This window comes from Glycine soja, chromosome 19 (genome assembly GCF_004193775.1).
Source record: "Glycine soja cultivar W05 chromosome 19, ASM419377v2, whole genome shotgun sequence".
In the NCBI taxonomy this organism is placed as follows: Eukaryota; Viridiplantae; Streptophyta; class Magnoliopsida; order Fabales; family Fabaceae; genus Glycine; species Glycine soja.
The window spans coordinates 279,937-307,555 of record NC_041020.1 but is presented as its reverse complement, the minus strand read 5'-3'; the positions used below and the strand labels follow the sequence as shown (position 1 = coordinate 307,555).

At 32.6% G+C, this 27,619-nt stretch overlaps 3 protein-coding genes across 6 annotated transcripts; all 3 read left to right on the top strand.

Moving 5' to 3' along the window:
* Positions 1-211: 211 nt before the first annotated feature.
* LOC114400515 (heterogeneous nuclear ribonucleoprotein 1-like) lies at positions 212-4,006 on the top strand. Its single transcript, XM_028362998.1, has 6 exons — positions 212-425; positions 647-687; positions 828-991; positions 1,126-1,225; positions 1,778-1,947; positions 3,160-4,006. The coding sequence occupies exons 1-6, from the start codon at positions 301-303 to the stop codon at positions 3,691-3,693; spliced, it is 1,134 nt and encodes a 377-aa protein (XP_028218799.1). The 5' UTR covers positions 212-300; the 3' UTR covers positions 3,694-4,006.
* A 12,731-nt stretch (positions 4,007-16,737) lies between these two features.
* On the top strand, positions 16,738-20,875 carry LOC114400892 (protein kinase PVPK-1). Of its 3 annotated transcripts, none has more exons than XM_028363554.1 (3): positions 16,738-16,957; positions 17,664-18,673; positions 19,808-20,875. In XM_028363554.1, the coding sequence occupies exons 2-3, from the start codon at positions 17,673-17,675 to the stop codon at positions 20,643-20,645; spliced, it is 1,839 nt and encodes a 612-aa protein (XP_028219355.1). In that variant the 5' UTR covers positions 16,738-16,957; positions 17,664-17,672; the 3' UTR covers positions 20,646-20,875. The 3 variants fall into 3 exon arrangements, with proteins under 3 accessions (XP_028219355.1, XP_028219354.1, XP_028219356.1); XM_028363553.1 differs by having other exon boundaries at positions 17,569-18,673; XM_028363555.1 differs by having other exon boundaries at positions 17,539-18,673.
* Positions 20,876-22,900: 2,025 nt separating this feature from the next.
* Positions 22,901-27,359, top strand: LOC114400628 (altered inheritance of mitochondria protein 32-like). 2 transcript variants are annotated; one of them, XM_028363169.1, is made up of 5 exons: positions 22,901-23,331; positions 23,417-23,502; positions 24,747-25,058; positions 26,043-26,126; positions 26,780-27,359. In XM_028363169.1, the coding sequence occupies exons 1-5, from the start codon at positions 23,038-23,040 to the stop codon at positions 27,096-27,098; spliced, it is 1,095 nt and encodes a 364-aa protein (XP_028218970.1). In that variant the 5' UTR covers positions 22,901-23,037; the 3' UTR covers positions 27,099-27,359. The 2 variants fall into 2 exon arrangements, with proteins under 2 accessions (XP_028218970.1, XP_028218969.1); XM_028363168.1 differs by having other exon boundaries at positions 22,902-23,331; positions 23,414-23,502.
* Positions 27,360-27,619: the final 260 nt, after the last annotated feature.

Here is a 27,619-nt window from a genome sequence, read left to right as displayed (position 1 = left end):
AAGAAGAACTCATAGGGCTATTTTCGGAATATCATAATATTGCTGGCTGCACAAGCAATATGCCTGGTGCACAAAGCAGCAGCCTGAAATGAGCACAAGAGGCCTATAGAACATGTACGGCCCATGAATAACACCACAATAAAAATTTCGAAGGAATCTAAGACCACTGTCTTGTCTGGTTCTCAACATCAGCTAGCTAGCCACTCACTCACAATAAATAAAATAAAAAGGGTTTTACAAAATATAAACAATATCTAGGGTTTCTCTTTCTCTTTTGCATTCTCTCTGAATTCGTATGCCATGGAGTCACCCGGTAACGAGCATGTGGTGGGTGGCGCAGAACCCAACGACGTCGTTACGCCCTTTTCCCACAGAGAAGAACCTCACAATTCCCAACCCCTCACCGGCGACGGTGCCAGTCCCGGGTAACTTTCCCCTTTCTCTTTTCTCTCTCAATTCGGTTTGGTTGCTTAGAAAATTTTGAAATTGAAGCAATTGGGTAAACGCAGCTTATGAAAAGAACCTTTTTTTTTGCAATTCCTAGAAAAGGTTTTTATTTTATTTTTACTTTTTGATTATTTAGATTAGATGATAACAATGTTCTTAGATTTGGTTCTAATAATTTCCCTCGACCCATAATTTGCAGAAAGATATTTATAGGTGGTTTAGCGAGAGAAACGACCATTGGTTAGTGCTTGCTTTGTTTATGTTTATGTTCATGATTATCATAATTGTAATTATTATTAGGGGATGACAATCCCTTCACTTAATTGTGTGGATTTGTTGCTTTTTGCATTGGTTTTCTTACTTGCCCCCTTGTGTTGCAGCCCAATTTATCAAGCACTTTGGTAAGTATGGTGAGATCACGGATTCAGTTATCATGAAGGACAGGAAAACTGGGCAGCCTCGTGGATTCGGGTTTATAACATATGCGGATCCCTCTGTGGTCGATAAAGTCATTGAGGAACCTCATGTCATCAATGGCAAACAAGTATGACACTATGTATTGAATTTGATGATGTCTTTGGCTAAGGATGTCATGTTACTTGCTTTTTTGTTTTGATTATAGTGATTAGTGAATGGATACTTTGCTGGATCTTATGGTTTTGGGATCATCATATATAGGTTGAGATTAAGCGGACGATACCGAGGGGAGCTGTTGGCTCTAAGGATTTTAGGACAAAGAAAATTTTTGTAGGTGGAATTCCTTCAAATGTGACTGAAGGTAGGTTGCCTCTTTAGTTAGCTAATAGCTAATTCTTTGCTGCTTGACTCCGAGGTGTCAACAAGGGAGACACATTGCAACACCTTGAGAGAGCAAACTCCAAATTATGAGGGCAGTATGGTCATAAAAAATTATCTTAGTTTCAGATCCTAGAATTGAATACAGTTTTACATATATATGAGAGTAATGTTTACGATCTGTCAGAGGTTAGCTCTGATATTGTACATGGACAGAGCTACCTTAAGTTATTGTGTTGTACGTAATATATGTTCAAGATTTCTTTTACTAAAAGTTCTTCTTATGAATCACTTGGCCACATGAAATTTGCATCTGTGCTGATGTGAATGATATGTTGTGTTTGTATGATGGTGTGTAAGTAAATTGACTATTTTCATTATGACTCCCCTTTCTCCTTCTAAAGCTCTGTTAGATCCTAAAAATATTTTTTAAAATTTTTTTGAAAGCAACTTATTAATCATTGGATAGCTGTGGTGAAAATGGCAAACTTTCTTTGGCTGGTATTGTTTTTAATCTAGAGATGCACTTGTGCAGATGAATTTAGAGACTTCTTTACACGCTACGGCGAAGTTAAAGATCACCAAATAATGCGGGACCACTCCACCAACCGATCTCGTGGCTTTGGGTTTATCACATTTGAATCTGAAGAAGCAGTTGATGATCTTCTGTCCATGGGGAACAAAATTGACTTTGCTGGAGCTCAGGTGAGGAATCTTTTATTCAAAATAAGTGCTTGTGTTGCATTATCTACCAGGCAGATATAGGATACCGAGCAATAAAGTGCTTGACTTGTGTAATTGGTATCTAACTCCTGAGGTTTAATTTTATAAATTTAGATTTTCTTGGTTGAAAGTCCAAAGAATTTAACTCATGAATCATCAATAACTTAAGAAATACTTTAATGTCAATAATCAAGGGACACTGCTATTTCTGACTTCCCTATTGAATTCAATGTTCCAGTTGCAATATACTGAACACAAAAAATATCAAATCCATAGTTTCATAACATCATATTTAGTTGTGTTTTAGTGATGGTTACTGCTTTGAGTAGTAGAGTGGGGTTTCTCGTTAGAATCCTCATCAGGAAATGTGGGTTGACCGAATCAGTTATGTGCTGAGTCCCTTGAGGGTTTACCTTAGATGAAAGGGACCCATGGGAAAGACGAAGGAGAGTTGGTTACGTGAATTGGGAGAGGGAGTGACGGAAAGTAGTGGGAAAGGGTAGTTATAGAGGGAGAGTGAGTGTAGTAGAAGGGGAGAGATCTGATATTTCTTGGATAGTTCATCTGTTTTGGCCTGGAATTAAGAGATTTGTGCATTTTACTTTGTTTTTTTTGTAGAAATCTTGTGTAATTGGAGATTCTCTACTTTATAAATAAAAGTTGCATTTCAGTTTTCTGTGTGACAATTTCCACCATTTCTTGGGGTCCAATAAGGTTTGCATTGGTTTTTGGATAGATTTTGTCAACTTCACTTAATCTTCTTCAGATTACTTTTACATTTTTTTATTAGTATATAGACACTACTGTGGAATATAAAAATATACTGTGAGGAAGTTCAAGCAAATTGTTAATTAGAAATTCACCATCTACTGTTTCATTTGGGGAGGGGGGTGGGGACTATGTATAGTTTTACTGATATACAATGGCATTTGCAAGAATATGTTGTCTTGAGTAGTTAGAACATTAGCCTGATCTATCAAATTCGAAGTGGTATTTCTTAGTTTTAACTATTTGCACTACAATCATGGGTTGGCACCTTGTCAACCACAAACATTTTTGACAGCATACATAGTTATTTGATTTCTATGATTTGACAGATCAAGAAACTTATTGAACTATTTTGTCTATTTTGAGGCTTTTTTTTCATAAATGTAATATTTTTATCAATAAAGTAACCTCATCTTTCTTTTGTAGGTGGAAATCAAGAAGGCTGAACCAAAGAAGCCAAACTCAGCACCTCCATCATCCAAGCGCTATAACGACTCTAGGTCTTCATACAGCAGTGGTGGATATGGAGATGCTTATGATGGATTTGGTGGCAGCTTTGGAATGGGGGGTGGTTATAGGTCAGGTGGTGCTTATGGTGGTGGTAGGGGTAGTGGTGCTTATGGTGGCTATGCAAGTGAATTTGGTGGGTATGGAGGATATGCTGGTGCGATGGGGCCGTATAGAGGAGATCCCTCCCTTGGGTATGCTGGTCGTTATGGAGGAAGCTTTAGCAGAGGGTATGATCTTGGTGGGTATGGCGGACCTAGTGAGAATTATGGAGCATATGGGGCAGGTGGGGGTTCTTCGGGTGGTGCTGGTGCTGGTGCCGGTGCCGGTGCCTACCAAAGTGGCTATGATGGAAACCTGGGAGGGGGATATGGAGGGGCTAGTGGAGGCCCCTTCTATGGGAGCACTAGAGGAGGATACAGCGCTGGTCGATATCATCCTTATGGAAGATAAGATTGGAAACCAAGCATTTATAGTCTAGGACTAATATGTCTAGCATCAAAGCAGGTTTGTAGTTTGTGTTTTGTTCATCAGATAGATTATATACTCTTTCAAAAAAAAAAAATTGTCAACGTTACTTTCATTTATGAGCATACCCATTTCTTGAAAGTCCAAACAAATTTTCTATTTGGCTCCCCCTTTGAGTCTGGTTTATGTATGTAAGAGCTGCAAATTGTGTAGACGGGTGTATTCTCAATCTTGTTCATTGTTGCTTGTAATGCTTCTAATTACCATCTTTTGTTTTTTATTTGATTTAATTACTCCATGCTGGTTTGTTATTCTATACATGAGATAAACTTTCTAACACTTTTATTGGTTGAATATTTTTGGAAATTATAAAGTTTTTGCGAGTCTCAGGTCTTAATTAATAAATCTATTTGCATTTCATAAACAAAAATCTATTTAATCATAGATTTTAATAAATTTTGTTAGGAGTGTGTTGTTTGTACTCCTCTTTTATGTATAGTGGCCGTAGTCGTAGAAGTATCTTATCTGTGTATGGCCGAAATAGAATAGGATAGAACTCCATTTGTTTTTGTTTTTTTTTTCATTTCCCTTCAAACTCCTAGCATAGGTCTAACATATTGTGATCAAATTTTGCCGAACCAATTTTTGCCCTATCACTTCATTGTTACATTAATATAAATAAAATAAAGCAGTAAAATGATCAAATATAAAAAATGACTTGAACAAATATTATCCATTGACTGAAACTTTTACGTTATAATAGTCGTTGATCAGATGTATTTTTTTTAACAATTGTATCTAATGAATTTTTTTGGTTACCATTTAATGAAGAATTTAATTGTTCATATCAATGTTATTCATTATATAATTTTGACTATTAAAAATTAGTTTTAATATATTATTTATTATATGGATTTTATAATTAAATGTTAATTGTGATATTAAGCAGTCATTAAATAGGCTTAGTTATCAATTTGGTTCCTAAATTATTTTTAAAAATTATTTATTTTGGTCTCCAAATTTTAAAAAGTTTATTTTGCTCTTCAAAATTTTAAAAATAAATCAATTTGATTTTCAAATTAATTTAAATAGTTCAATTTAATCCTTTAAGTTTTGATCCATGTAAGTGATCAAATTAATAGTGAGATTGATGAATTTTAGCAAGCTTTGTTCCAAATGCACTCGGATAAAGCCCCAAAAGACCAGACATGCTTAATCCTGGTTTTTACAAAAGGTTTTGGGATATGTTTGGAATTTAAAATTTTCAGACTTGCCATGAATGGTTGAATGATGGTGCCCAACCCCCTAATATGAATGATACTAATATTGTTTTGACCCCTAAGGAGGAAAACCTAATATCTATGACAGATCTGAGACCAAGCTGACTTTGTGATGTGGTGTACAAGATTTTGTGGAAAGTCCTTGCTAATAGGTTGAAGCATAATATAGGTTGAAGCCAATTATGCCCAATTGTATAGCTATGGAGCAATCTGCGTTTGTTGAAAATAGATTTATCATTGACAATACACTAGTTGCTTTTGAGACAAATCATCACATGAAGTGTAAGACGAAAGGAAAGAAGGGTGAAGTGGCGCTCAAGCTAGATATGAGCAAAGCATTCAACAGAACTGAGTGGGGTTATATGAAGGGTATTATGAGAAAGATGGGCTTATGTGATACTTGTGTGAAATAGATGGTTATGTGTCTGGGTTCAGTTAAGTTTTCGGTTCAGGTGAATGGAGAAGGATTTGGCCTAGTGACCCCTAAAGGAGAACTTAGGCAAGGTGACAGTGTCACCTTGCCTATTCATCTTATGCTGTGATATCAATCATCACATTCATCTCAACCCTTACTCCAACCCCATCAACATCCATCCATACCGATATCCACACTTTTAGAAAACTAAAATTGAGAAGCAAGTATATGATATGCTTAAGTCTGGTATGATCCAACTTAGTCAAAGTCCATTTTCATCTCCACTCCTCCTTGTCAAGAAAAAAGACGGCAATTGAAGACCATGTGTTGACTTTCAAGCTCTAAATTCCATCACTGTCAAATACCGATTTTTCATGCCCACCATCAACGAGTTAATGGATGATCTCGGGGGTGCTTACTAGTTTTCAAAACTAGACATGTGACAAGGATTCCACCAGATACACATGGCTGAGGAGGATATCTATATGATGACATTTCGTACTTCTCACTGTCATAACGAGTACATAGTTATGTCTTTCAGCCTTTGTAATGCATTGTCGACATTCCAAGCCACCGTGAACGAGTTGATGAAACCATTCCTTCGTCACTTTGTGGTTGTTTTCTTCGTCGTCTATAGTGAGTCTTTTGAATATAATCTAAACCACTTGAATTCTGTTTTATCTACTTCGCAAGAGGGCCAATTCTTTTTGAAACTTTTGAAGTGTCTATTTGCTCAAAGACAACTCGAATTTTTGGGGCATATTGTATCTCATCAAGGTATGGCTCTGTAAAACTCCAAAATTCGTGTTATGCCTGAGTGGCCAACTCCAATGTCCTCCACTTCTCTTTGGGGATTTCTAGGGTTGACTGGTTTCTATAGGAAATTCATCAAGGGTTATGCAACCATTGTTGCCCCTCTCAATTTTCTTCTTCGAAAGGATTAATTTCAATGTAGTCCCATGGCTCAACATGCCTTTGATTGAAGCCCCTGTTCTCGCATTACCAGATTTCAAAGAGCCTTTTATACTTGAAACTGATGCTTCGAGGTCTGCCATGGGTGTCGTGCTTATGCAAAAGAGCCACCTAATTGCTTTTTTCGGCAAAGTTTTTTGTCCTCGTTTACAAAAGGCCTCCACATACGTTAGGGAACTCCATGCCATTACTATTACAGTTCTAAAGTGGTGACAATATCTACTGGGATATTCTTTTGTCATCTTGACCAATCATAAAAATCTTCGGTACCTAATGACTCAAGTTATTCAAACCCTAAAGTAGTAGATTTATCTTTCCAAATTGATGGGGTATGATTATTCCATTCAGTATAAGTCTAGGTCTAGCAATGTTGTTGCTGATGCGCTCTCGCGAATTCCTGCAGACCTCTCAGCAGCATGTTTTACTTTGTCTATGCCTAATTATGTGTTCTTGGATCAACTGCGAGTTTCTCTTCAAGATCATTCTGATTTTGCAGCGTTACTTACTCACATGGGTATTACAAAGACTTTACATTGTTTGCAAGGCAATTATTTCTAGACCAATATGCGAAAGGATGTGAAAACATACGTGTCCTAATGCACCACTTGTCAACAGGTGAAAAGCGAGACTAAACGCCCTATAGGTTTGCTTCAACCTCTTCGTGTCCCCTCTACTATATGGGAAGACCTTTCCCTTGATTTTTATCACGGGCTTACCTTCCTCTCAGGGTTACTCTACCATCCTTGTAGTTGTTGACCTTTTCTCCAAAGGGGTTCACCTTGGTCTTCTTTGACCAGATTACACTACTTTCAAGGTAGCATCCTTCTTCTTTGACATGGTGTGCAAGCTTCACGGTTTTCCCCAGAGTCTTGTTTCTGATTGTGACCCGATTTTCATTAGTCAATTTTGGTGCAAGCTATTTCATTTATGTGGCACCAAATTGTGAATGAGTACTACATATCACCCAGAATTCAATGGCTAGACTGAGGTTTTCAACCGTGTGTTGGAACAATACTTGCATGCTTTTGTCCCTAGATGAATGGTCATATAATACTGCAGTTCACGCAGGTACATGGCTCACACCATTTGAGGTTACTTATGGTAAACCTCCTGGGAAAAGTGGGATGATCTCAATGCTATCTCATTGGTAACAATAAGTAATGGGGAGTGCATTTAAATAGTCCTAGATGATATTAATCTATGGATAATATTTATTAAAGTGTCAATATCATGTTATTCTAAACATAAATAAAATAAAACTACAAGTTATAAATATCTAACTCCACCTTATATAATCATTGAGTCACTTAATCGTCCTTCTTTAGCACTCTTTGGGCCTATCCTATCACTGTATCGCGAGGAATCAGAGAAATTTGAAATATTCTGATAAAAGCTACCTATGAAGCACTGGTAGCAGAAGCGTTAGCATTTCAATGGAGTGTTCGATTTGCCATCGATTTATGTTTTATGGACACTGTCTTTGAATCTGATTGCCAAGTATTAGTTTGCAGATGGAATAAGCTGATAGGTCCTATATTGAGGACATCTTATGTGATGTTGAAGGCATGTCTCCTTTGCATTGTGGTGATAACAGTGCAGGACCAAAAACAAATGGCAAGGGCGTCATGGAACATTGTTCTTGGTGACCCCTAGTGCTTTTCCAGTTATATATTTTGTGGTGGAGTTTTCCATAGCTATGCTGTGGCTTTTCGTGCTCTAAATCTTCCACCACCCGTGTCTTTGAAGAAATTTTTGGATAGATTTAATCTTGAATTATTACTATTAGACAGTCTTGAATTATTGCATACTCATGGACTTTTCATGTAACTATGTTATTTCATTAGTCTCAAAATAAGTGCTGTTCTAAATTTATTTTACAAAGACAAAAAAAATTAATAAATAAATAATTTTCTGCTGGAGTTTTCAATTGTTATGTTGTTGATTTCCATGCTCTAATTCTTCTGCCACCTATGAATTTGGAAGAATTATAACATAGTTTTAATCTTGAATTACTACTATTACATAATCTTGAATTATTGCATATTCAAGATTATCTAATAGGCGAATTCTACCGTGTATGACTTTGATAGATCTGATATCATGCGTGAGTTTTTTTAGACTGTACCACTCGTTGTTAAGAAAAGATGACAACTTGTCATGCGTGATTAAGTTGATAATCAATCCTATTTTTTATTTAAAATAATAGAGACTTGGATTTAATCAATTACAAGTCATGCATGCATGGTAGAATTGCCCGTTAGATAATCTTGGACTATTGCATGCTTATAATTTTAGTCAATGATTTTAGTTGATTTTCATGTAACACATGTTGATTTTAATAAAAATTAAGCAATGAGTAGTGTAGCTTAAATTTGGGTTTGATTCCCACATAATACACCTTCAAGAGAATCAATGAATTTTAAGTATAACTAGACTTCGAATTGAAGATTAATCTCGTAATCGATCCAAAATGACCAAAATTTAGAGATATTCAAGGTTTTATTCTTATCGGAGAACCGAATGTCCTAATTATGATAATTAAAAAAATTAATAAAAATTAGGTATCTCGGACTAACTAATAATTTTTCATTGGCTGTTGGGACTTGGGATTGTGATATTCTCCTCTTTGATTTCACCTTTCACTCTAATTTGAAAAGAATTGGAAAGTTCTTTGATGCTCTGGCTTTCCTTAGAAAGAAAACCTCTGCCTCAATAAAACAGCTTTGCATGGACAAGACTGATCAGAAAAGTGACAAGGTATTATAATAGGAAGGAAATTGAAAAGTTCATGAGAACACCATGACAACAAGCACACGACAAAAATGAATACAGTTGCAAACTATTGAGCTATATGAGAACATATAAATGGGCGATTAAAGATGCAATCACAAAAGATATAATTGGAGACAATGCACGTGTTTGAGCTCAACTTACACAAAAGAAAGTAGATGAATGATAAAATATTTAGCATATATATTACTTTTATAAGTTTGAGGAATATGGTTGTGATTGCTTCCTTTGGAACTATTGTTTCTCATTTCCAATGGCAAAACATTATGGAGGGATGGCCTATGGGTCCATATATGAGATGAGGAATTGTAACGTGATTGTCATTTGTCTTCATGGTTCAGAAAACAGGTGGTCAGTGTAGATTCATCAGCCCAATTTATGCACTGTTTAATAAAACATACCCAATGAAATTATGATCTTTTTTCTCTCATTACTCAATCCAACATTTTTGTTTCAAGCCATCCAACTGAGGGTATGTTTACTTGTGTTGAAGACAAAAAAATAAAAGAAAATTGAAAACAAATATTTGATTTAAAATAGAAAAAAAGAGGTGTGAGATTTACATAATTTAAATTTTTTTATTTCCCTTTCTCTCCTATTTATTCACAATCAAACACACTTAAATATGATGCCTAATCACTAAAAATATAAATTAGCTGCACAAATTTTTTTAAACTGAATCAGTGATCCCAAATTTAAAAATTAAATATGTAACTGCATTAAATATGTAGAACAATAATTTTATTGTCCATAATAATTCTATTCAATTCAAACAAAATTATTTATAATATCTTTAAAAAATTATAATGTGATGTCATATGATATTTTTATGAATATCATATCACAAACTCTGTAGTGAATAGAGTATAATTAGAATCACTTGGAACCACTTCTTGCGCCATATGATCCAAGTTTATAACAGAAGAAGGAACAGGCTAAGGTGAGAGAGCCAAATAGTTTCCCACCGTGAGAAAGTAATTAACAACCGTTAGATTTATGATTATTTAATTAAGGGCTGGATCTTTTCTTCTTTTTCCTTTTCCTGCTCTACCCCTATCTTATTCCCTTCCTTCCTCTTTATCTCCAATGAAGCAATTATGCAAAAGGCCATAACTTGCATAGTTTATTTAATTTTCTATTTGAGATGTTGTAAGCTTAGTTTATAGATGAAATTCAATTTCATAGCACGTATTTGATTACCCAAAAAAAAATATTTGTATATTAAGACTTGTTAGGTTATTTTTACAGATCCAAACATTCAAGAATTCATAACTTGCATGTCATGTCTATTATATTTCATATATAGTGTGATTTTTGAGTTGAGACTTACCTGATGGACGTGTGATGAAACACGTTGTACCCTTTCCACTGCATAGTCAGCAGGGTGCACTATTACTCACGTGCAGCACTGTCAAAATGCCATACCTAATTTTCAAATATATAATCCAAAACAGTCATATATATATCATATAAAGCAAAGTAACAAAATTATACTATATTTTATTTATAAGATACTAATGTTGCAAGGTGTGGTGCCTCTCTTTCTCCATTGTGGCCAACACAAACAGCCTGTGAAGCGTATTAGGCCTGTTGCATTCATAATATTGTCGTCGTCTATGTTGCCAATAATTAACACCACATTCAATATCTTTCTTTCCACATATAAGATTGCACCACTGAGCTACATGTTCTACACACCCAATAAAAAAAAATGTAAGTTACATGTTCTGCTCTCTTTATTTTTTAATGAACTCAAGGTGTTTTTTAATCGAAAGCTAGGAACCGATTTCTTGAAATACTGAAATCTACTTAAATAATTCGTAGTAGTATCATTTAACAAATGATTTTCTATATACACAAAGTTTGGAGATTGCCTAAATTTTCATTGGATATTGGTTTGACTAGCCTGAGTCTAATCTAATTAACTCTCAGAGCCAGAAAAATACTTTCTTTATGGAATTTTTCATTTTTGTTTATCAAATTTAAAAATCTTTCTTTGAGATTCAAATGTTAAAATTTTAGATAAGTTATATTTTTAGTTTCTCTAAATATTACAATTTTTTATTTGGTCCTTCGCTTTTTTAAAGTTGTAATTTAATCATCAATTTTTTCCCCATTTTCATGGAGTATGTCTTATAATTAAAATGATTTATAAAATAGGAAAATCATAATATTTGGATAGAATAATTAATTGAAAACTCATTATATTTACAGAAATTAAATAGATAAAATACTTAATAAGTAAAATGTATGCATAAAGAAAACATTAATTTTATAAAAATTAAATTATAACCTTTTGTAATTAAGAGATAAAAAAGCACCATAATGTTTAAAAGAGTTAAACTATATTTAAATCGAAGTATAAGTTATCAGGTAATAGGAGGGAATGTATCCTATACAGTGAAAAAAAAAGTATGAGATGGTAAAGTGTTACAACTCACTACTGAATTTTAAAATTTTATAATAAAACTATTATATTAATTAATGAAATTTAATGAAAGCTAAAAATTCTCTACAGTGGTAATTTTATTACACAAGTTTAATTAATCATTTAGTCATATACTTATATACTAATTTTTCGTATTAGTCACTGTACTTTCATATTATTAAAAGGGAAGCCGAATACAATCAGGAATATTATTAAAGAAATGGGAACTAGCAAAGAATCGAAGTATTATCACAAAGGAGTGAGCGACTTAATTGATTTGTCTGAGAATAAGAATCAAAGAGGAGTTGTGAACTAAACTCAGATTTTGTTTACATAAAGCAACGATGGTGCCTGTCTAAGTAATGCATGGCACGAGAAGAAGATATCATGTTGCCATGAAGTTGCTTGCAATCAATCATAAATACGACGTTTTGAAGACGAAGATCTATGACCCAGCTGATGAATGATATGAGCAAAAACAAACTCACCATTAATAGTTATGGATACAAACTCATGCATCATATGATCTCTTCTCAGCATAAATTGAGGCATCTATGTTGCACTTAAAATACCCAGCAGTTGGAGGGAGTCACTATACTTAAAACTCTACATTTTAGTTCCTTTTCAAACAATTTCTTATGTTTTTATTTTATAACTGTTTTACATTGCTAAAAAACCTAATAAGAGGAACTAAATTACCCATGTAGTGATTAAAACAATTTTTATACAGAAACTAAAAAAAGATTATGCTAGTATATATATAATGAACAAATAGTTAATTACTTTTATTATATCATTTATTTATGTATTTTCAGAAATTATATTATGCATTATATCTATTTATTTTCCTCTTACGTCTATTTCAATTCAATCACTTCAAAATGGGTCGAGGTCTAGCATTTTGCATCTGATTTAGCACACGATCCTAGTCTCTAGAGTATGCCACCATGCAAGCTATGAGTCTACTTGTACTGGTATTGTATGTGTCAATCAGAGTGATTGATAGACAAAGAATATGATTGCTTACACTATTCACTGAAAATGATTGTTTCAAACATGTTTGAGTGATTAGTGGTCCCACAAAATGCACACTGTCTATTGTCTACTGTCTGAGACCCCACCCTAAATCATTACACGTGTCAACCTTATAGGAACCCAGTACAATATCCGGAGGCTGTCAATCTCATTCTTTTTTTTTTGGTACTTTCTGCTTCTCCACTAAACTAATTAATTACTACTTCTTCTATATATACATTTTAATATAAAATTTATAATTAGAAGTAACTTAATGCCACATTTTAATAGTATTAACATTTAACAATTTAAGTTAATTTTACTTAATTTTGGAAACAAATTAAAGAAGCCTTTATGATATATTCTGTTTCTGTTGCTTTGACTCTCTAACTTTGATGGTATCAACTTGATTGGAATGATAAAAATATGAATTTTTAACTAAACTTTTTTTTTCTTAAAAAAAGAATATATTTTTTTTTTCACCTTTTTACATAATCAAACAAGAAAATTTTAATTTTAATTTTTCTAATTTTCATCTTCTTTCCTACCAAATGACCAGCAAAATCATTTCACTTCTTACTTTTTCTTCATTATTTTCTTTTTCTTTCACTCTCATCTCTAGCTAATTCAATCAAACATTTCATTACTCTACAAACTGAATCCAAATCAGAATATACATCGCCCTATCGTTTGATTTGCATATATTTCAAAAATCAATGGTCAAAGAAGCTAGCATATGTTGTATGGGGGGCTAAAATCTGAATGGTGAGTGAGGGCCATCATATGAGAGCTATATATATGTTACGTTGTTAAATTGGTTGATAGTGAATCCTACACATTAGTTTCTGGCTCATGAATTACATTAAAAAAATACACTGAAAATACGATTTAAATAACTGAGTGTTGTGTCTTGGCATTTCTTGCACATATATATCATAGAGTTAATATCCAAAATAGCATAGTTGCATAGGTGAGAGGTGATTGTTGTTAGAAGTTGGAAGAGAACTTATAATAGAATGATGCATTCGAAATGACAACCATCCACGTAGTACAAGTCAGGTTCACGTGTGTGCATGTGAATGCTCTTCCTTATTATTCTCGCTAGTCTACTTAATTTGGACCTTTTGGTTTTTGTTCTTTATACCTAACTCCCATGTGTTTGTGGTTACGTAACGTACATCAATGTTATCTTTTTTCTTCAAATTATTTTTCCAAACGAAAGTTCATCTACAATTATATATATAAATAAAGAAGGTTTTTTTCTTTAGATTTTTATTAACGAAATAAAAATATTTTTTTATTAAAAACATTTTTATATGAAAATATAAAAATTAGGCTTATAGTAGTACTTTTGGTCTTTTTCTAATTTAGGAATTTCTTCTTCTATTGTTTTTTTTTTCTTTTGCAAATTTGGTTTCTGCTATTTTAATTGTGCAATTTTAATCATAATTTAACATTTAATATTTTTTTAAAAAAATACTAATGGGACACTCTAATAAACTGTCACTTCAACACGTAAGTCTATGCTAATGTGTGGCACTTGGTTGCATTATTATGTCAACATTTCTGTTAAACATTTCATAATAAATTAATGAACGAACAAAAAATGCATAATTAAAATAGTGAAAGATTAAATTTACAAATAAATAAATAAGGGATGAAATTTTTCCAAATTGAGAAATTAAATGAATAAAAGTACAATTGAATCTAAAAATTATTTAATGGTATTTTTTTAAATAATTTAAATATTTAATAAAATAGATTTAATTTTCTTTAAATAATGTGTTAAAAGTACTTATTAATCAAATTCGTTTACTTATAAGCATATACTTTTATATAGGTATGATTTTATTATTTTATTAATAATTTAATTTTTAATTAAGTCAATTTTTTCCCTTGTTATCCAACTCTTATTTTATTGAAAAAAATTTAAAGTCCCACATTAACTAAATATAAGTGAAGAACAACCCTTACGTTATAAGTTAATTTTTGAGGTTGAATTAGGTCTAAATTTAATTTCTAACATACTCAAATCAATTTATTAATAGTTTTAATTATGATATTAGTTTTTACTATTCTATTTTATTTTTTTATATGTTTGAATTATTATTTTTTAAAATACTTATGTTATAAATATTTAACAAAAAACACTTGACAAGATATTTTTTTTTATAAACACGTTTATGTCATTGATTTATTTCAACATTTGTCATAAATATTACATTCGCAAATTTAAATTATTTACTATTGTGTGTTTCTGTCAAAAAAGAATATTCTATATTGTCCAAATCAAATTTTCCTATGTAATGTACCTGACTCTTAATTGGCCGGCAGTATCATCCGTAATCCAAATGATCCAATCATGCAAAAGCATAAGATTTCTTTAATACACATTTCCGTATTAAACAATTAATTTAAGTATGTTTATACTGTGCACATAAAAGGATAGATGTTTATCCGGTGGTCTCGATAATAGTATATGGAAAATGTTTATTTTTAAATTATAATTTTTTATTTTAATCAATTTCTTTTAAAGTTAAAAGAAATAGTTTTTATTGTCATATTTTAATATGTTAAAATTGTTTTTATTCACTCGCTTTAAAGACAAGTTTATTTTAGATGGAACATATATACTCTAATTTCACATCATATTCTATATTTTAGATACGGCAAACGGGTAGCGTAAGTATATTTTGCATTATCACCAACCATAAAAACAACAACAACAACAAAAACACAACTTAAAAAAGATAATTTGAAAATTACACGAAAGAAAACATTCAAAAGTGTATTGAAAGCTAACTATACTAGTGTTTAAAAAGTGACATTATTGATTAAAACAAAACATTTTAAAATAAGTTAGAATAAGATAAGAAAAATGGTACATAATAATACAACTACAAGTGACATTATTGTTTAAAAAGTGGGAAGGAGTGCTTCACGCATCCTGGTTCGTGGGAGGAAAATGAAGTGCCCCATACCCAGCCACAACACAACCCATTTTCTCTTGAGCTTGTGTTCTTAAAAAACAAAAACAAACACACACACACACACATATACATATATATATATATATATATATATATATATATATATATATATATATATATATATATATATATGGAAAAGCAGGAACAAGAAACAAGGAGAATTTGGCTTTTATTAGAGAGAAGCTACAGTAAGATAATAATTCCATTATTTTATTAAAATCTTCTGCTTGTGATGTTGCCTCCGTTTTCTCCCATGCCCAAGACTATATAATTCTGGGTGTACAAAGTAAAAACAATATATAGTAGCAAATAAATACTATTTTATTATATTGTGAAGCACATGGATCAATTTAAGTGAATTATTTTTATTTAACTAGTGATTTAAGTTGAATTCTTAAGTAAACAATTATATTAAATATCTATAAATAAACTTTTACTGTCCATGATAATTTTACTACCAGAAAGCTATAAAAAGAGATACTGGTATTCTATTATGAGTAAATAGTGAATGTATAGATATTATAAATTTTTTTATCCAACGTTAGTTAATAACAACTTAGTATTTAGGGTAAGTAACTAAATTCTTCATGAAAGTATAAAATATTAATAAATTAGTTTTTAAAAAATACAAAATTAAAATTCAATTTCTGAATATAAAAAATTCAATAAATTAATCTAATAGATATTTTAATAATAAATTATCCTCTAAACTTTACTAACTTAATCTTAAATTAGTTTTAAAAAAGTATTATAAAACTTTTTATCCAATATTAGTTAAAAACAAATTATTATTAAGGATAAATAATTAAATTCGTCATAAAAGTATGAAATATAAATAAATTAGTTCTTAAAAAATAAAAAATTAAAATTCAATTATTAAATATAAAAAATATGATAAATTAATCTAACACATAATTTAATGATAAATTAATTTCTAAATTTTATAATTTAATGTTAAATTAATTTAAAAAAATATAATTTATTCTCAAATTTATCCTTTTACATTAAAACTTTTTGGGAATAAATTTTGCTATTTATTCAATTATTTATAACAATTTTGTTAAGTTTTGTAATATAATTATCTTTAAAATTCATAAAATAATTTTGATCGAGTGAGAGTGATAATTGTTTGTTTAGTTGCTTCCTTTTGGATCGGATCTGAGGCAAAGAGGGTGTTCAGAATCAGTGTTCACTCTTTGTTCAGTGGTGTCTTGGTGCTCAAAGACTCCCAAAGTTACTTCCCTTTCTGTTTTCTTTCTTCTTCTCAACATGCTTGTTCCTCCACCACCACCACCCATGAACAAATGAAAACAACATTTCTTACTCTTCATCCACATTGCCATTTCTCTTATCTCATCAGGTTCTCTCTCTCTCTCTCTACCTTTTGCTCTTCAACCACTGTTTTCCCACCCTTTGCTTTTTTCTTTATGGGGAGGTTTTCATCACTGTAGTAGAATCAAAGAATGCTCAAGGGGGCTTCTAAAGAATCAAACTTTTTTTTTAACTTGGGGTGTCTTAGTTTAATTCGTTTGGCAACACCAAACCGTTAATTGGTTGCTCTGATTAGGTTCGTTGCTTCATCATGTTTTTGTCTTGTTTGTTTCCACACGGGTTCTTGAGAAACTTGTAAAACCGAACCTTTAACTCTCTGAAAGCCTTTTCATTTTCTTGAGGCTTAATGAAGAGTCCTTTAGGTGTTAGACGCTTATGATGCTTTCTTTTGGGTTGTTAATTAATAAGGCGTCTAAATTTGAAGTCTTTTGTTTTTTGTTCGGGGATTTTTAAATGGATTCTACTCAGTTGAATGGTTTTCTGTTGATTGATTGCGTCCGAAATGGGTCTCTTGCAGATTCTCTCATGTTTTCTTTATTTTATTTTTTGAATTTCATTATACGTATCATGTATACGTCGATTAATGTCCTTTATCTTATTTATTTACAGATTCTTTTTTCTTAAATGTCAATTTTATAGACATTTTTGTAGGAGATTCTGTAATTAAAGAGCTCGTTGAATGAGTACATATTGGTAATTCACTGTGCTGAGTTGGATTTTTTAAGCCTGTTCAGATACCCTTCATGGAGTCACCTGTTAATGGAGTAGATTCCTTATCAGAGGTTCAGAATTCAGTTTCTGGGGTACATCATGATCTTCTTTCATCTGGGACTCCCCGTCCTTCACGGCCTCCCTTGAGAGCATCTAGAAACCATCAAACCAAGACCATCCACCATCAAAACAGCCATGTAATTAATCAAAAGCATTCCTATCAAGAGGGAAACAATGTGGAGCATGAAAGGTTGCCAACAAAATTGTGCAGCAAGCATCAACCACTTGATGATTCCAAGAATTGTGAGTCAAGTGATGTGTTAGAATCTGACAATTGCATCTTAGGGCCGTCAAAACGAGTTGTGGCTAATCATGCAAGGAGTTACTGCCAGTCAGAGGTTACTTTCTGTCCAAGTCCTCAGAGTAGTTTCTATTCAGCCACTGTCTATTCGGAAGCGAAACAAAGTTTCACCAACACTGAGGTCAGTGAGTGTGCTAGTGTTGACAAGTCTTGTGTAAGTGGAGAAATGGCAAATTCCTGTGATTTTAATGAGAGCAGGAAGACCAGCATCTGTAGAGCAAGTACTGGCAGTGATGCTAGTGATGAGAGCAGCACCAGTAGTTTGAGCAGTGTCGTGTATAAACCACACAAGGCCAATGACATAAGATGGGAAGCGATTCAAGCTGTCCGAGCTCGAGATGGGATGTTGGAAATGAGGCATTTCAGGTTGTTGAAGCAATTGGGGTGTGGAGACATAGGGGTAGTGTATCTAGTTGAATTGAGTGGCACAAGAACTTCTTTTGCCATGAAGATCATGGACAAGACCAAGCTGGCGAATCGCAAGAAGGTTCTGAGGTCTCAGACCGAGAGAGAGATATTGCAGTCTTTAGATCACCCTTTTCTACCCACATTGTATACACACTTTGAGACAGAGATATTTTCTTGCTTGGTAATGGAGTTCTGCCCCGGTGGGGACCTGCATGCACTCAGGCAAAGACAACCAGGGAAGTATTTTTCGGAGCATGCCGTCAGGTTAGCAATTTCCTTTTCTGCTTGACTCTTGCAATTGTATCTATATATAATGTAATAATATAACAATTAACAAGCAGACATATGCACAACTAGCTAGGGTCTGTGAACTTGATGTTAGTTAATTATATATTCCTTGGATTTATGAACTCAAGTATTACATGGCACCAGGAGCCTGGAAGGAAGCTGTAGTCATGAAGGAAAACTCCATGCTTTCCTTCAGAATAAGTACTAGTTGAGGTTTTCATAATTATAAATGACAAAAGATTGACTTCCAGATTGTAATTTCTATCCACTGTGATCAATATGACCCCTGAAATTTCTATGTAGCCAACCCCAAGCATAGAGTGAAAACTTTCATGGTTTTTCAACCCTGTTTGAGGATGTCAGCCAAATTATACAATATACCACTTGCACATGCTACCTTTTCTTTCTCTGCCTTTATGATTAGTCAATTACCTTGGTTCTTTGCTTACTCCTTTTCCACCATTGTGACAGTCTGGTTCTGTGAGTTTAATTTTAATCCGTTGTCATTTGTGACTTAATGAAAATCTTCACACTATCTTTCAATCTATAAAACTAAAAGATGTTAATTTAAAGCTCTTCTAATAAGTGGCAATACATGACTGGATAAGTGTAAAAAAAAGGGTTTTATATTAGCTGCAGATTAAAATCTAACTCTTTCTGTAATCAATGTTATGCTTAGTGATCTTACAAAGAGCCAATTTCTTGCTTCTTTTCACTCCAAGCCTGGTGATAACTATGAATAGCTTCTCTTTCACCCTCAATTCATTTTTAATGGGTTTTACAAATGTTTACCTATGCCATTTTTGGTTAAAAATATCAAGTTTATTTTCTTCTGCTAGTAATTAGTATCAGTTAGTTGTCATCAACACTTTATGCACTTCATTAACAGCTAAGAATCTGATATCAATCAATTTGGCCATTCTGATATCTTGCTTGGTGGAAACACTCTTTGGTACTAAGTCCTCTCCAACTTATGACAAATAGATTAAGATTGCTGGTATAATACCTTCTAGGCTTAGGAGGCTTGAACTTTGACAAATCACAAAGATGTATCTTAATTTTTTGTTTGAATATTTTAACATTTGTTTAGTCTGCTTTCTTGGTTTGCAGGTTTTATGTGGCAGAAGTTCTCCTTGCTTTGGAGTACTTGCACATGCTTGGGATCATCTACCGAGACCTCAAACCTGAGAATGTGTTGGTGAGAGAAGATGGTCACATAATGCTTTCAGATTTTGATCTCTCTCTAAGGTGCACTGTCAGTCCAACTCTAGTAAAGTCATCAATTAACAGCTTGGAGACAAAAAGCTCAGGATACTGCATTCAGCCTGCTTGCATTGAGCCAACTTGTGTAATGCAGCCAGACTGCATCCAACCAGCATGCTTCACGCCACGCTTTCTATCCGGAAAATCCAAGAAAGACAAAAAGTTCAAACCAAAGAATGACATGCATCACCAAGTGACCCCTCTTCCTGAGCTAATTGCTGAGCCAACAAATGCCAGATCAATGTCCTTTGTGGGGACACACGAGTACTTGGCGCCGGAGATCATCAAGGGTGAAGGGCACGGAAGTGCCGTGGACTGGTGGACATTTGGGATATTCTTGTATGAGCTTTTGTTTGGCAGAACACCATTCAAAGGTTCAGTGAATCGTGCAACACTGTTTAACGTAATTGGGCAGCCTCTACGGTTTCCAGAATCTCCTAGTGTCAGCTTTGCTGCCAGGGACTTGATCAGGGGCTTGCTTGTGAAAGAGCCTCAGCATCGTCTTGCCTATAGACGTGGTGCGACAGAGATAAAACAGCATCCATTCTTTCAGAATGTTAACTGGGCACTGATCCGTTGTGCAAATCCTCCAGAGGTGCCAAGACAGGTTATGAAGCTTGCTCAAACGGAAAAGGAGCTTGGTGTGAAGCCTTCGGGTAATTATTTAGATATTGATTTCTTTTGATACTTATGTGCGACTATGTCCATTTTCTCCTTTGGACTAGTTTCCAGTTTCCATCTCTCATTTGTGGTGTTTCATGTTTGTGTGTCCAACATGGTTCTTTCCTTTGCCTAAAAAGGATGCTATGTTCTCAACTACATTGTTGATCAGCACTTATAATTGTCCATGCAAAACTGTTGTAAGAAATTTCACATGCTTTATATTGAGTAACAAAGTTTCTGTTCTCTTGTTTACTTCTACTCCTTTCAGAAAACTGCTTTGGATGAATGTTATGGTAAAACAAATAGCAATGCTTAGCTTTTAATTATTGTCCTGGCAACAGATAACAAAATTGACTTGACCTGGTATGAACAGAATTTAATAGTAGATTTCCAATTAAGACTCTCGCAGTTACCATCAATCAAGCATTCAAATGTTTTGGGTTTGAATTTGGAATCACAAATGGAATGGTGAATAATGCAAATAAATGTGAATGAGACCGAGACCACTTGAAAGAGTGATTTTAGCTTGAATGAATGAATAGACCAGTAATTTTTTCTTTTCTTTTTCCAAGGTGACAATAGAATTTGAACCTAAGACCTGATGCAAATTAATCAAGCTCTTACCACTAGGATGATTTCAATAGGTTAATGAATGCATAGCATCTAAAGCAAGATGCGTTTCACAAAAATAATTTTAAAAAAATATCCTGACTTTGATCAAAAAAGGAAGAAAAATCAATAAGAAATTTGCCACGCCTCCTCCTTGGACCTTGGTCATGCGTCATCATTTTTATTTATTTTTTTGTGTTACATCAGTTGTTAATTAGTCCTACAAATGAATAGGTAAAGTAAACGCATAATTATTAACATAACTATTTTAATTTATTGAAGCCTTATTTTCTTGATCAAATCCCTTTGAGATTGAAAATTTGCATTAATCTTACATCAGACGAGCTTTCCCGCATTCTAAGAGATACATTTCACAATTTATTTTTGCTTCCCATTTCAACTTAATAGTTTTTTTTTTTTTGAATGGATTTCAACTTAATAGTTAACGAGTGGACATTTTTGAACATATTTTACTCTAATCAATCGACGACACATTTGAATTGAATATTTTATCTAAACTCTAAAGCACCAAAATGCTTTAAAAAATAGTGTAATATAACGTCAGCTATTATCATTGTTTAATCTCGATATGTTTTTTCCTCCCTTGATCTGGACATGCTTGACCCTCCAGAAGCTCGTAATATTTTGATTTATTAAATTAGAACATTTGAACGAAGCGGTCAACGCCCTAATTATACGTTCAAATTAAACTTTGTATTTTTTGTTGTAAAATTTATATTCGTCGCTGCTAAATGATTTAAAAAAGAATTCACAAAATTTTCTATGCTGCTAAATGATTTAAAAAAGAATTCACAAAATTTTCTATAAAAGAATTCACAAAATTTCACAGTTTTATATATTAAAAAATCTCAAGTTTAACGTTGACCGACCAGTTCAGCCAAAATTCTTACCTGTGATAAGTTTCGTAACTGCCCTTCTCGCGGCTATATTTCCGATTCCATCACCGCCACGCGCGCCATTAACAAAAAAAATTCATTTTTTTCTTCATAAAAAAACTTAATGGTAATACGTTCGTATAAAACAATTTTTAATTATATAATTATATTTTAGAGTTTAGTGTTATCCGTTATTTAATTATAAATCACCATTTCATTTTTAAAATAATTATTATAAAAATTAATAAACTTATAATGAATAATAACTTAATAACAATATAAAACTTTTTATATTGAACAATACATAAACTTTTCTCTATGTACTTTATTATTATTAGTTTTTAATTAACTTGTATATAAACTAATTTGTAGAAATTCTTTTATATTTATCTAGACTAGATTAATCCAAGTTATATTAGATCCAATTTTCTTACGTGAAATATAAGTTTTTTTAGTATTATAAATGGAAAAATGTGATTGCAAAAAAGAAAATTTTACTAAAAATAATCAAACAGTTCCTTGCAGAGACAACTCTGTATCAATAAAATGGTTTTAAAAAAACCACTTAATACACCTATATTCCACTAAATAGTAGTTTGAATGGTTTTTTTAAGTTTTAAGTTCTTACTTCATTATACAATTTATGTTTTACAAAATTTCAACATTTCACGTTATTGGGATAATTAAGATAAAACTTGTGTAATTTTTTAAAAGTAAAGTTGAAAGGAGAAAAAAATTAGGTGATGATATATAAAGCAAGATGGGAGATTAAGTTGATAGATGGTTGAGAAACGTGAAATGAAAGAGTTGAATTGACTTTTTGGAAGTGAAGCGTGTTGTTGATCAAGAAGGTACGCTTGGAGTCGTTTTCTTCATTACGTATGTCTTTTCTTAATTAAGAGAGAGAGCATGCCGTTGTTATCTCATACAATAATCACTCCCATTCTCTCTCGTAACAACCGTCGTTGCTTTTCTCTCATGGCTGCTTCCGCCGCATTCGACGACGCCAAGCACGGCTTTTCTCGGCCGGAGATGTACAAGGAAAACCTCGCCGGCACCTTGGACGCCTACGACCGCCACGTGTTCCTCTGCTACAAGAACCACCTCGCCTGGCCGCCTCGCCTCGAGGCCTCCGACGCCGATCCTCTTCCCAAGCGCGTCGCCACCGTCTGGAGAGCTCGCAAAAACGACATCGCCGTCAAGGTTCGTTCGTTAATTTGCTTTCTCTACTGTTTTTTAATTTGATTGTGATTTCGATTAATTTGAATTTGTTTGTGGCGTGCAGCAGACGAAAATCACGGTGTGCGAGGCGCGTGAGGAGGCAGGTTTCTCCGACGGTGATGCGTTGATTTTCCCCGACATGATCAAATACAGGTATGCTAAAGTTTAAGTTTGATTTTCTTCTTTTGCGTTGGTGATTTGTTGTGTTTCTCTTTAACCTGTCTGTTAATCAGTGTTTTCAATTTAAAACTGAAAAACAATTATTAGATTTTGATTTCTTAAAGAGTATCATAAGGATCGTTTGGATAAGGAGATTACCAAATCAAATCTCTTAAAATATTTCTGGTGAAGGAAATTAAAACTATAACAAAACTTAGACATGATTTCGTATTTTTTATACTTAAAATTGGATTTCATAATTCATCTTATAAAATTTTACATTGAAGATGAATAAACGATTTTGAATGAAATTAATTTTAAAATAATATTATTTATGCAAGATAATAGTAAAACTTAATATAAAAGTTATTTATTCAAAATTAATTTTGAATTTAAAATTAATTCCTCATCGTAAAGCTATAAAAGTTAAAATCACATCAACTAATATTTAAGGTAATTCCGGTTGATGTAAATATCCACTAAAAGTTTACATTAGATATTAAATAGATTATCAAAGACTAAACTTTAAATTTAATAAAAGAACATTACCAATTTCTTTGCGTTTGGATACAGATTTTACGTGAGGAAAGTAATTTATTAGAGAATTTAAATTTTTTTAATCTAAAATTTATTATTTGGATGTCTTTTTATGAAAGAATTTAAATTTTTGAAATTTTAAACAATTAAAAATGTGAAATTTTAGTTCCCGAAATCTCGTTCTAGATGACTCTTCCCTCACATCCATGATCATCTTCTTCAAGAAACAATATCGAGCTCGCGAAACGTCGATCGGATGCGGGCATAGGGAACACGTAGAACAGCACCCGCCAAGGAAGCTAGTCATGTCTTGGGCGCCGTTGACTGAATGCTGTGGTTGAGTATGGTGATGTACGCCATCGTGTCTCGGTTCTCCTATGACTTCCCATGCCGCATTAATATTTTTCTCTTTGGAATCACACCAATCTTGTCTTCTCTTTGCACTCATTTTCTTTCACCCTCACAATTTTAATTTTTTTTTATTTAAATACAAATTTTGAAAATAAAAAATTTTCAATTAAAATATTTAAAATTCCTTGTCTAAACACACTCTTAAGAAATTGCATGTGAAAAATTTTGGGCTTAAAATTATTGTTTGCATGTTGTGGACTATAGATTGATACCAAAACGTGTTAATATTTAATACTAGTAATGTGTTTTTTTTTAAGAATTTGAGAATGTTGTTGTTGTTTGATTGAAAGGGGTGTGGAGGAGTCAAACGTGGATGTGTTTTTTAATGATGTGATAGTGAGTGGTAAAGAGTGGAGTGGTGGAAAGCAAGGGAAGGGGGTGTTGAAGGGTTCGCATATATTTGTATGTGCTCATGGAAGTCGTGATGTGCGGTGCGGTGTTTGTGGGCCGGTTCTGATGGACAAGTTCAATGAGGAAATTCAGCTGAGGGGATTGAAGGATCAGATATCTGTTTTGGCCTGTTCTCATATCGGTGGCCATAAGTATGCTGGGAATGTAATCATATTCTCTCCAGGATCAGATGGAAAAATCATGGGTCATTGGTTAGTTCTCACATCTCTACTGTACTACTATGTTATTATTACATATTTACATCCCTTTCACATCTATTAATGTTTATTTTTATTTTTTAAAATTTTGTAAATCTAAAGTATCTCATCATTTTTCCCACCTATACTTCTATTTAAGGATTGCTACAATTGTCATTTACTCCATCCGTCCGTCCTTATAATAGTCATCAAATGTTTTTTAGATAGAAAAAAAATATTAATAAATACATGAAAGAGATTAATAATTTTATTAAATTAATATTATTACTATTACTTATTTTATTTTTAATTATAAGACCATTTTTTATAAAAAAAATTTATCTCTTTTTATAAGATCTTTTTTAATTTTTAGATGTATTAATTATTTTTTTCTTATATACTCTTACTTAATTATTTCTTCTCAGAAATAAGTAAGTGGAAAGAGAGAGAACAAATGAGTCATTTTGGAATTATAGTATAAATAATTGATAAATTTAATGTGATAATTATTTTTTTTAAGGGAGTAAATGAGTTAAAAAAGTTTTATAATTAAGGACAGACAGATAGAGTAATATTCTTTGTTGGAATGGGGGAGTATAATAAGTAATGAGATATTAAATAAGAATATTTTTAGTTAAATATCAACACTTTACATCCATCCATTAAATGTATCTCAATTTGTGAAAATTAACTTTAATTATCAATAAATATGGAATGGAAGATAATAACATTTTCCAATTTTGAAGGAATCCGGGGCTTTTGTATAAACCTTTAACAAAGAAGTACCAATAGTAGTTGTGTGACACATTAATTATTTTTATCATTTATTTTTTTTAGATATTTTCATGAGATATTTTTTATTTTGAAATAGTTACATATTCTTTTATAAATTTTTAAGTATATTTGAAATTACAAATGTGTTTATGAAAAATTACAAACAAATGGATGCTTTTGATATTGCTGGTTTAATTGTAGCGCTTAATGATCAATTAACTACAGGTATGGCTATGTTACTCCGGATGACGTGGCAGCCTTGTTGGACCGACAAATTGCCAAGGGAGAGGTCATAAAAAAACTTTGGAGGTTGGTAGTTTTTGTTTTATTTTGCATTTTCTATACTTTAATGAAGTTCTAATTTGAATGAATGACATATGGTTTGTAAAGATTTTTTTTTATATAATATATTATGTTTTTTAAGATTCTTAAAGTACTCTTCTGTTGGTTATTAGACTATATGGGAGCAGGGACTTATCAAGATTATCAATGTTAATTTGTTCACATGTCTGATTTTAAGGAGTGTCTGGCTATTTGGAGACAATGTCATCCTGTTTCCAGTGATTTGATGTACCATACTATCATAGTATGTGTCCTATTAATAAAACCGAATCTACATTTTGTTTGTTCCGTGCGAATTGAACACAAATTTTGTGGATAAATTTGCAGCTAATTAATGCAGTCTTTATTTGCCACGCGCCTAACTCTCATTCGTCTATCAGAATGCAACCATATGGTTTGTTTCCTTTGTTATGGTTCAGTCTGATGGAATCGTATGCGCCTTTGCATCTAACTTCACTACGTAGAATAATCAAAGGAAAACGGCATTATTTGGTTGTTCATGTACTTCATATCATTTCAAGCACTTCCCTTATAATGGAGTATGATTAAATTTGATTGTGTGAAATTGTTTCATCTTAAGCACTTGATGGTTAAATTTGATCAATGCGAAATTGTTTCAGGGGTCAAATGGGGCCACCCGGTGCCGAAATCAAGGTAGCAGATGACCATAAACTTGCTAACGGAGTTTATAATAACAAGGCCAATCTAAGCAACAATGAAAATGTTACAGGATGCTGTCAGGGTGTTAATGGGGTTTCTTGCTGCAGGACTGCAAGTTTTGATGATAAAACCGCAGAAGCATATAAAAAGCAAGGGAGCAATAATATAAGTTGGTGTTTGCCTGTATTAAAGAAGCGTGACATTCTTACGGCTGGTGGTATACTTGGAGCTTTGGCAGCTGTTGCTGTAGCTTTCAGATTTTACAGAAGGGCAAGTTGAAATTCACTTTATTCTCAAGATTTAGATCTCAAGGGATCTGATTTAGTTGGTTGAAAATGATGTATGATTATTTTAAATTTTCTCGATTCCTGCGTATTAAAAAAAATTCTCAAGTTTTAGATTCATGGGGGATGTAGTGATGAGAACTTTTGTTATTACTTTTTTAAATTCAACGTCATTGTGATTGTGTTGTATTTGTTTCTTTACGTTGCTGGTTTTCTGGTAAATTCAAAGTTTCTGGTTGATTGCTTTTGTTGTTTATCACGTGTGTTCATTAGAAAATAGCTTTAAAATAAAAAAGATGCCATAATTTAAACATCAATATATTTTTCCTCAAACTTTTTTAGCTTTATTCGCATTGTCATCATCATGGTGGCAAATATTTTTGGAATTGTTGTGGCAAATGTCCTTCAAAATGTTGTCTCTTGTAAGGTATGGAAATGGTGACATGGACAATAAGACAAAAGGAAACAACGACTCACATGAGGACAACGGGCAAAATAGCTAACTGGTCAAAGACT

Bases quoted from the DNA above. Each gene is read 5' to 3' on its own strand.
- LOC114400628 (XM_028363168.1), top strand. From the start codon at position 23,038: ATGCCGTTGTTATCTCATACAATAATCACTCCCATTCTCTCTCGTAAC. The intron at 23,332-23,413 runs GTTCGTTCGTTA...TGTGGCGTGCAG, and splicing joins AAAACGACATCGCCGTCAAG to CAGACGAAAATCACGGTGTG. The intron at 26,127-26,779 runs GTTGGTAGTTTT...AAATTGTTTCAG, and splicing joins GTCATAAAAAAACTTTGGAG to GGGTCAAATGGGGCCACCCG.
- LOC114400515 (XM_028362998.1), top strand. From the start codon at position 301: ATGGAGTCACCCGGTAACGAGCATGTGGTGGGTGGCGCAGAACCCAAC. The intron at 992-1,125 runs GTATGACACTAT...CATCATATATAG, and splicing joins ATGTCATCAATGGCAAACAA to GTTGAGATTAAGCGGACGAT. The intron at 1,226-1,777 runs GTAGGTTGCCTC...GCACTTGTGCAG, and splicing joins TCCTTCAAATGTGACTGAAG to ATGAATTTAGAGACTTCTTT.
- LOC114400892 (XM_028363554.1), top strand. From the start codon at position 17,673: ATGGAGTCACCTGTTAATGGAGTAGATTCCTTATCAGAGGTTCAGAAT. The intron at 18,674-19,807 runs GTTAGCAATTTC...CTTGGTTTGCAG, and splicing joins TTTTCGGAGCATGCCGTCAG to GTTTTATGTGGCAGAAGTTC.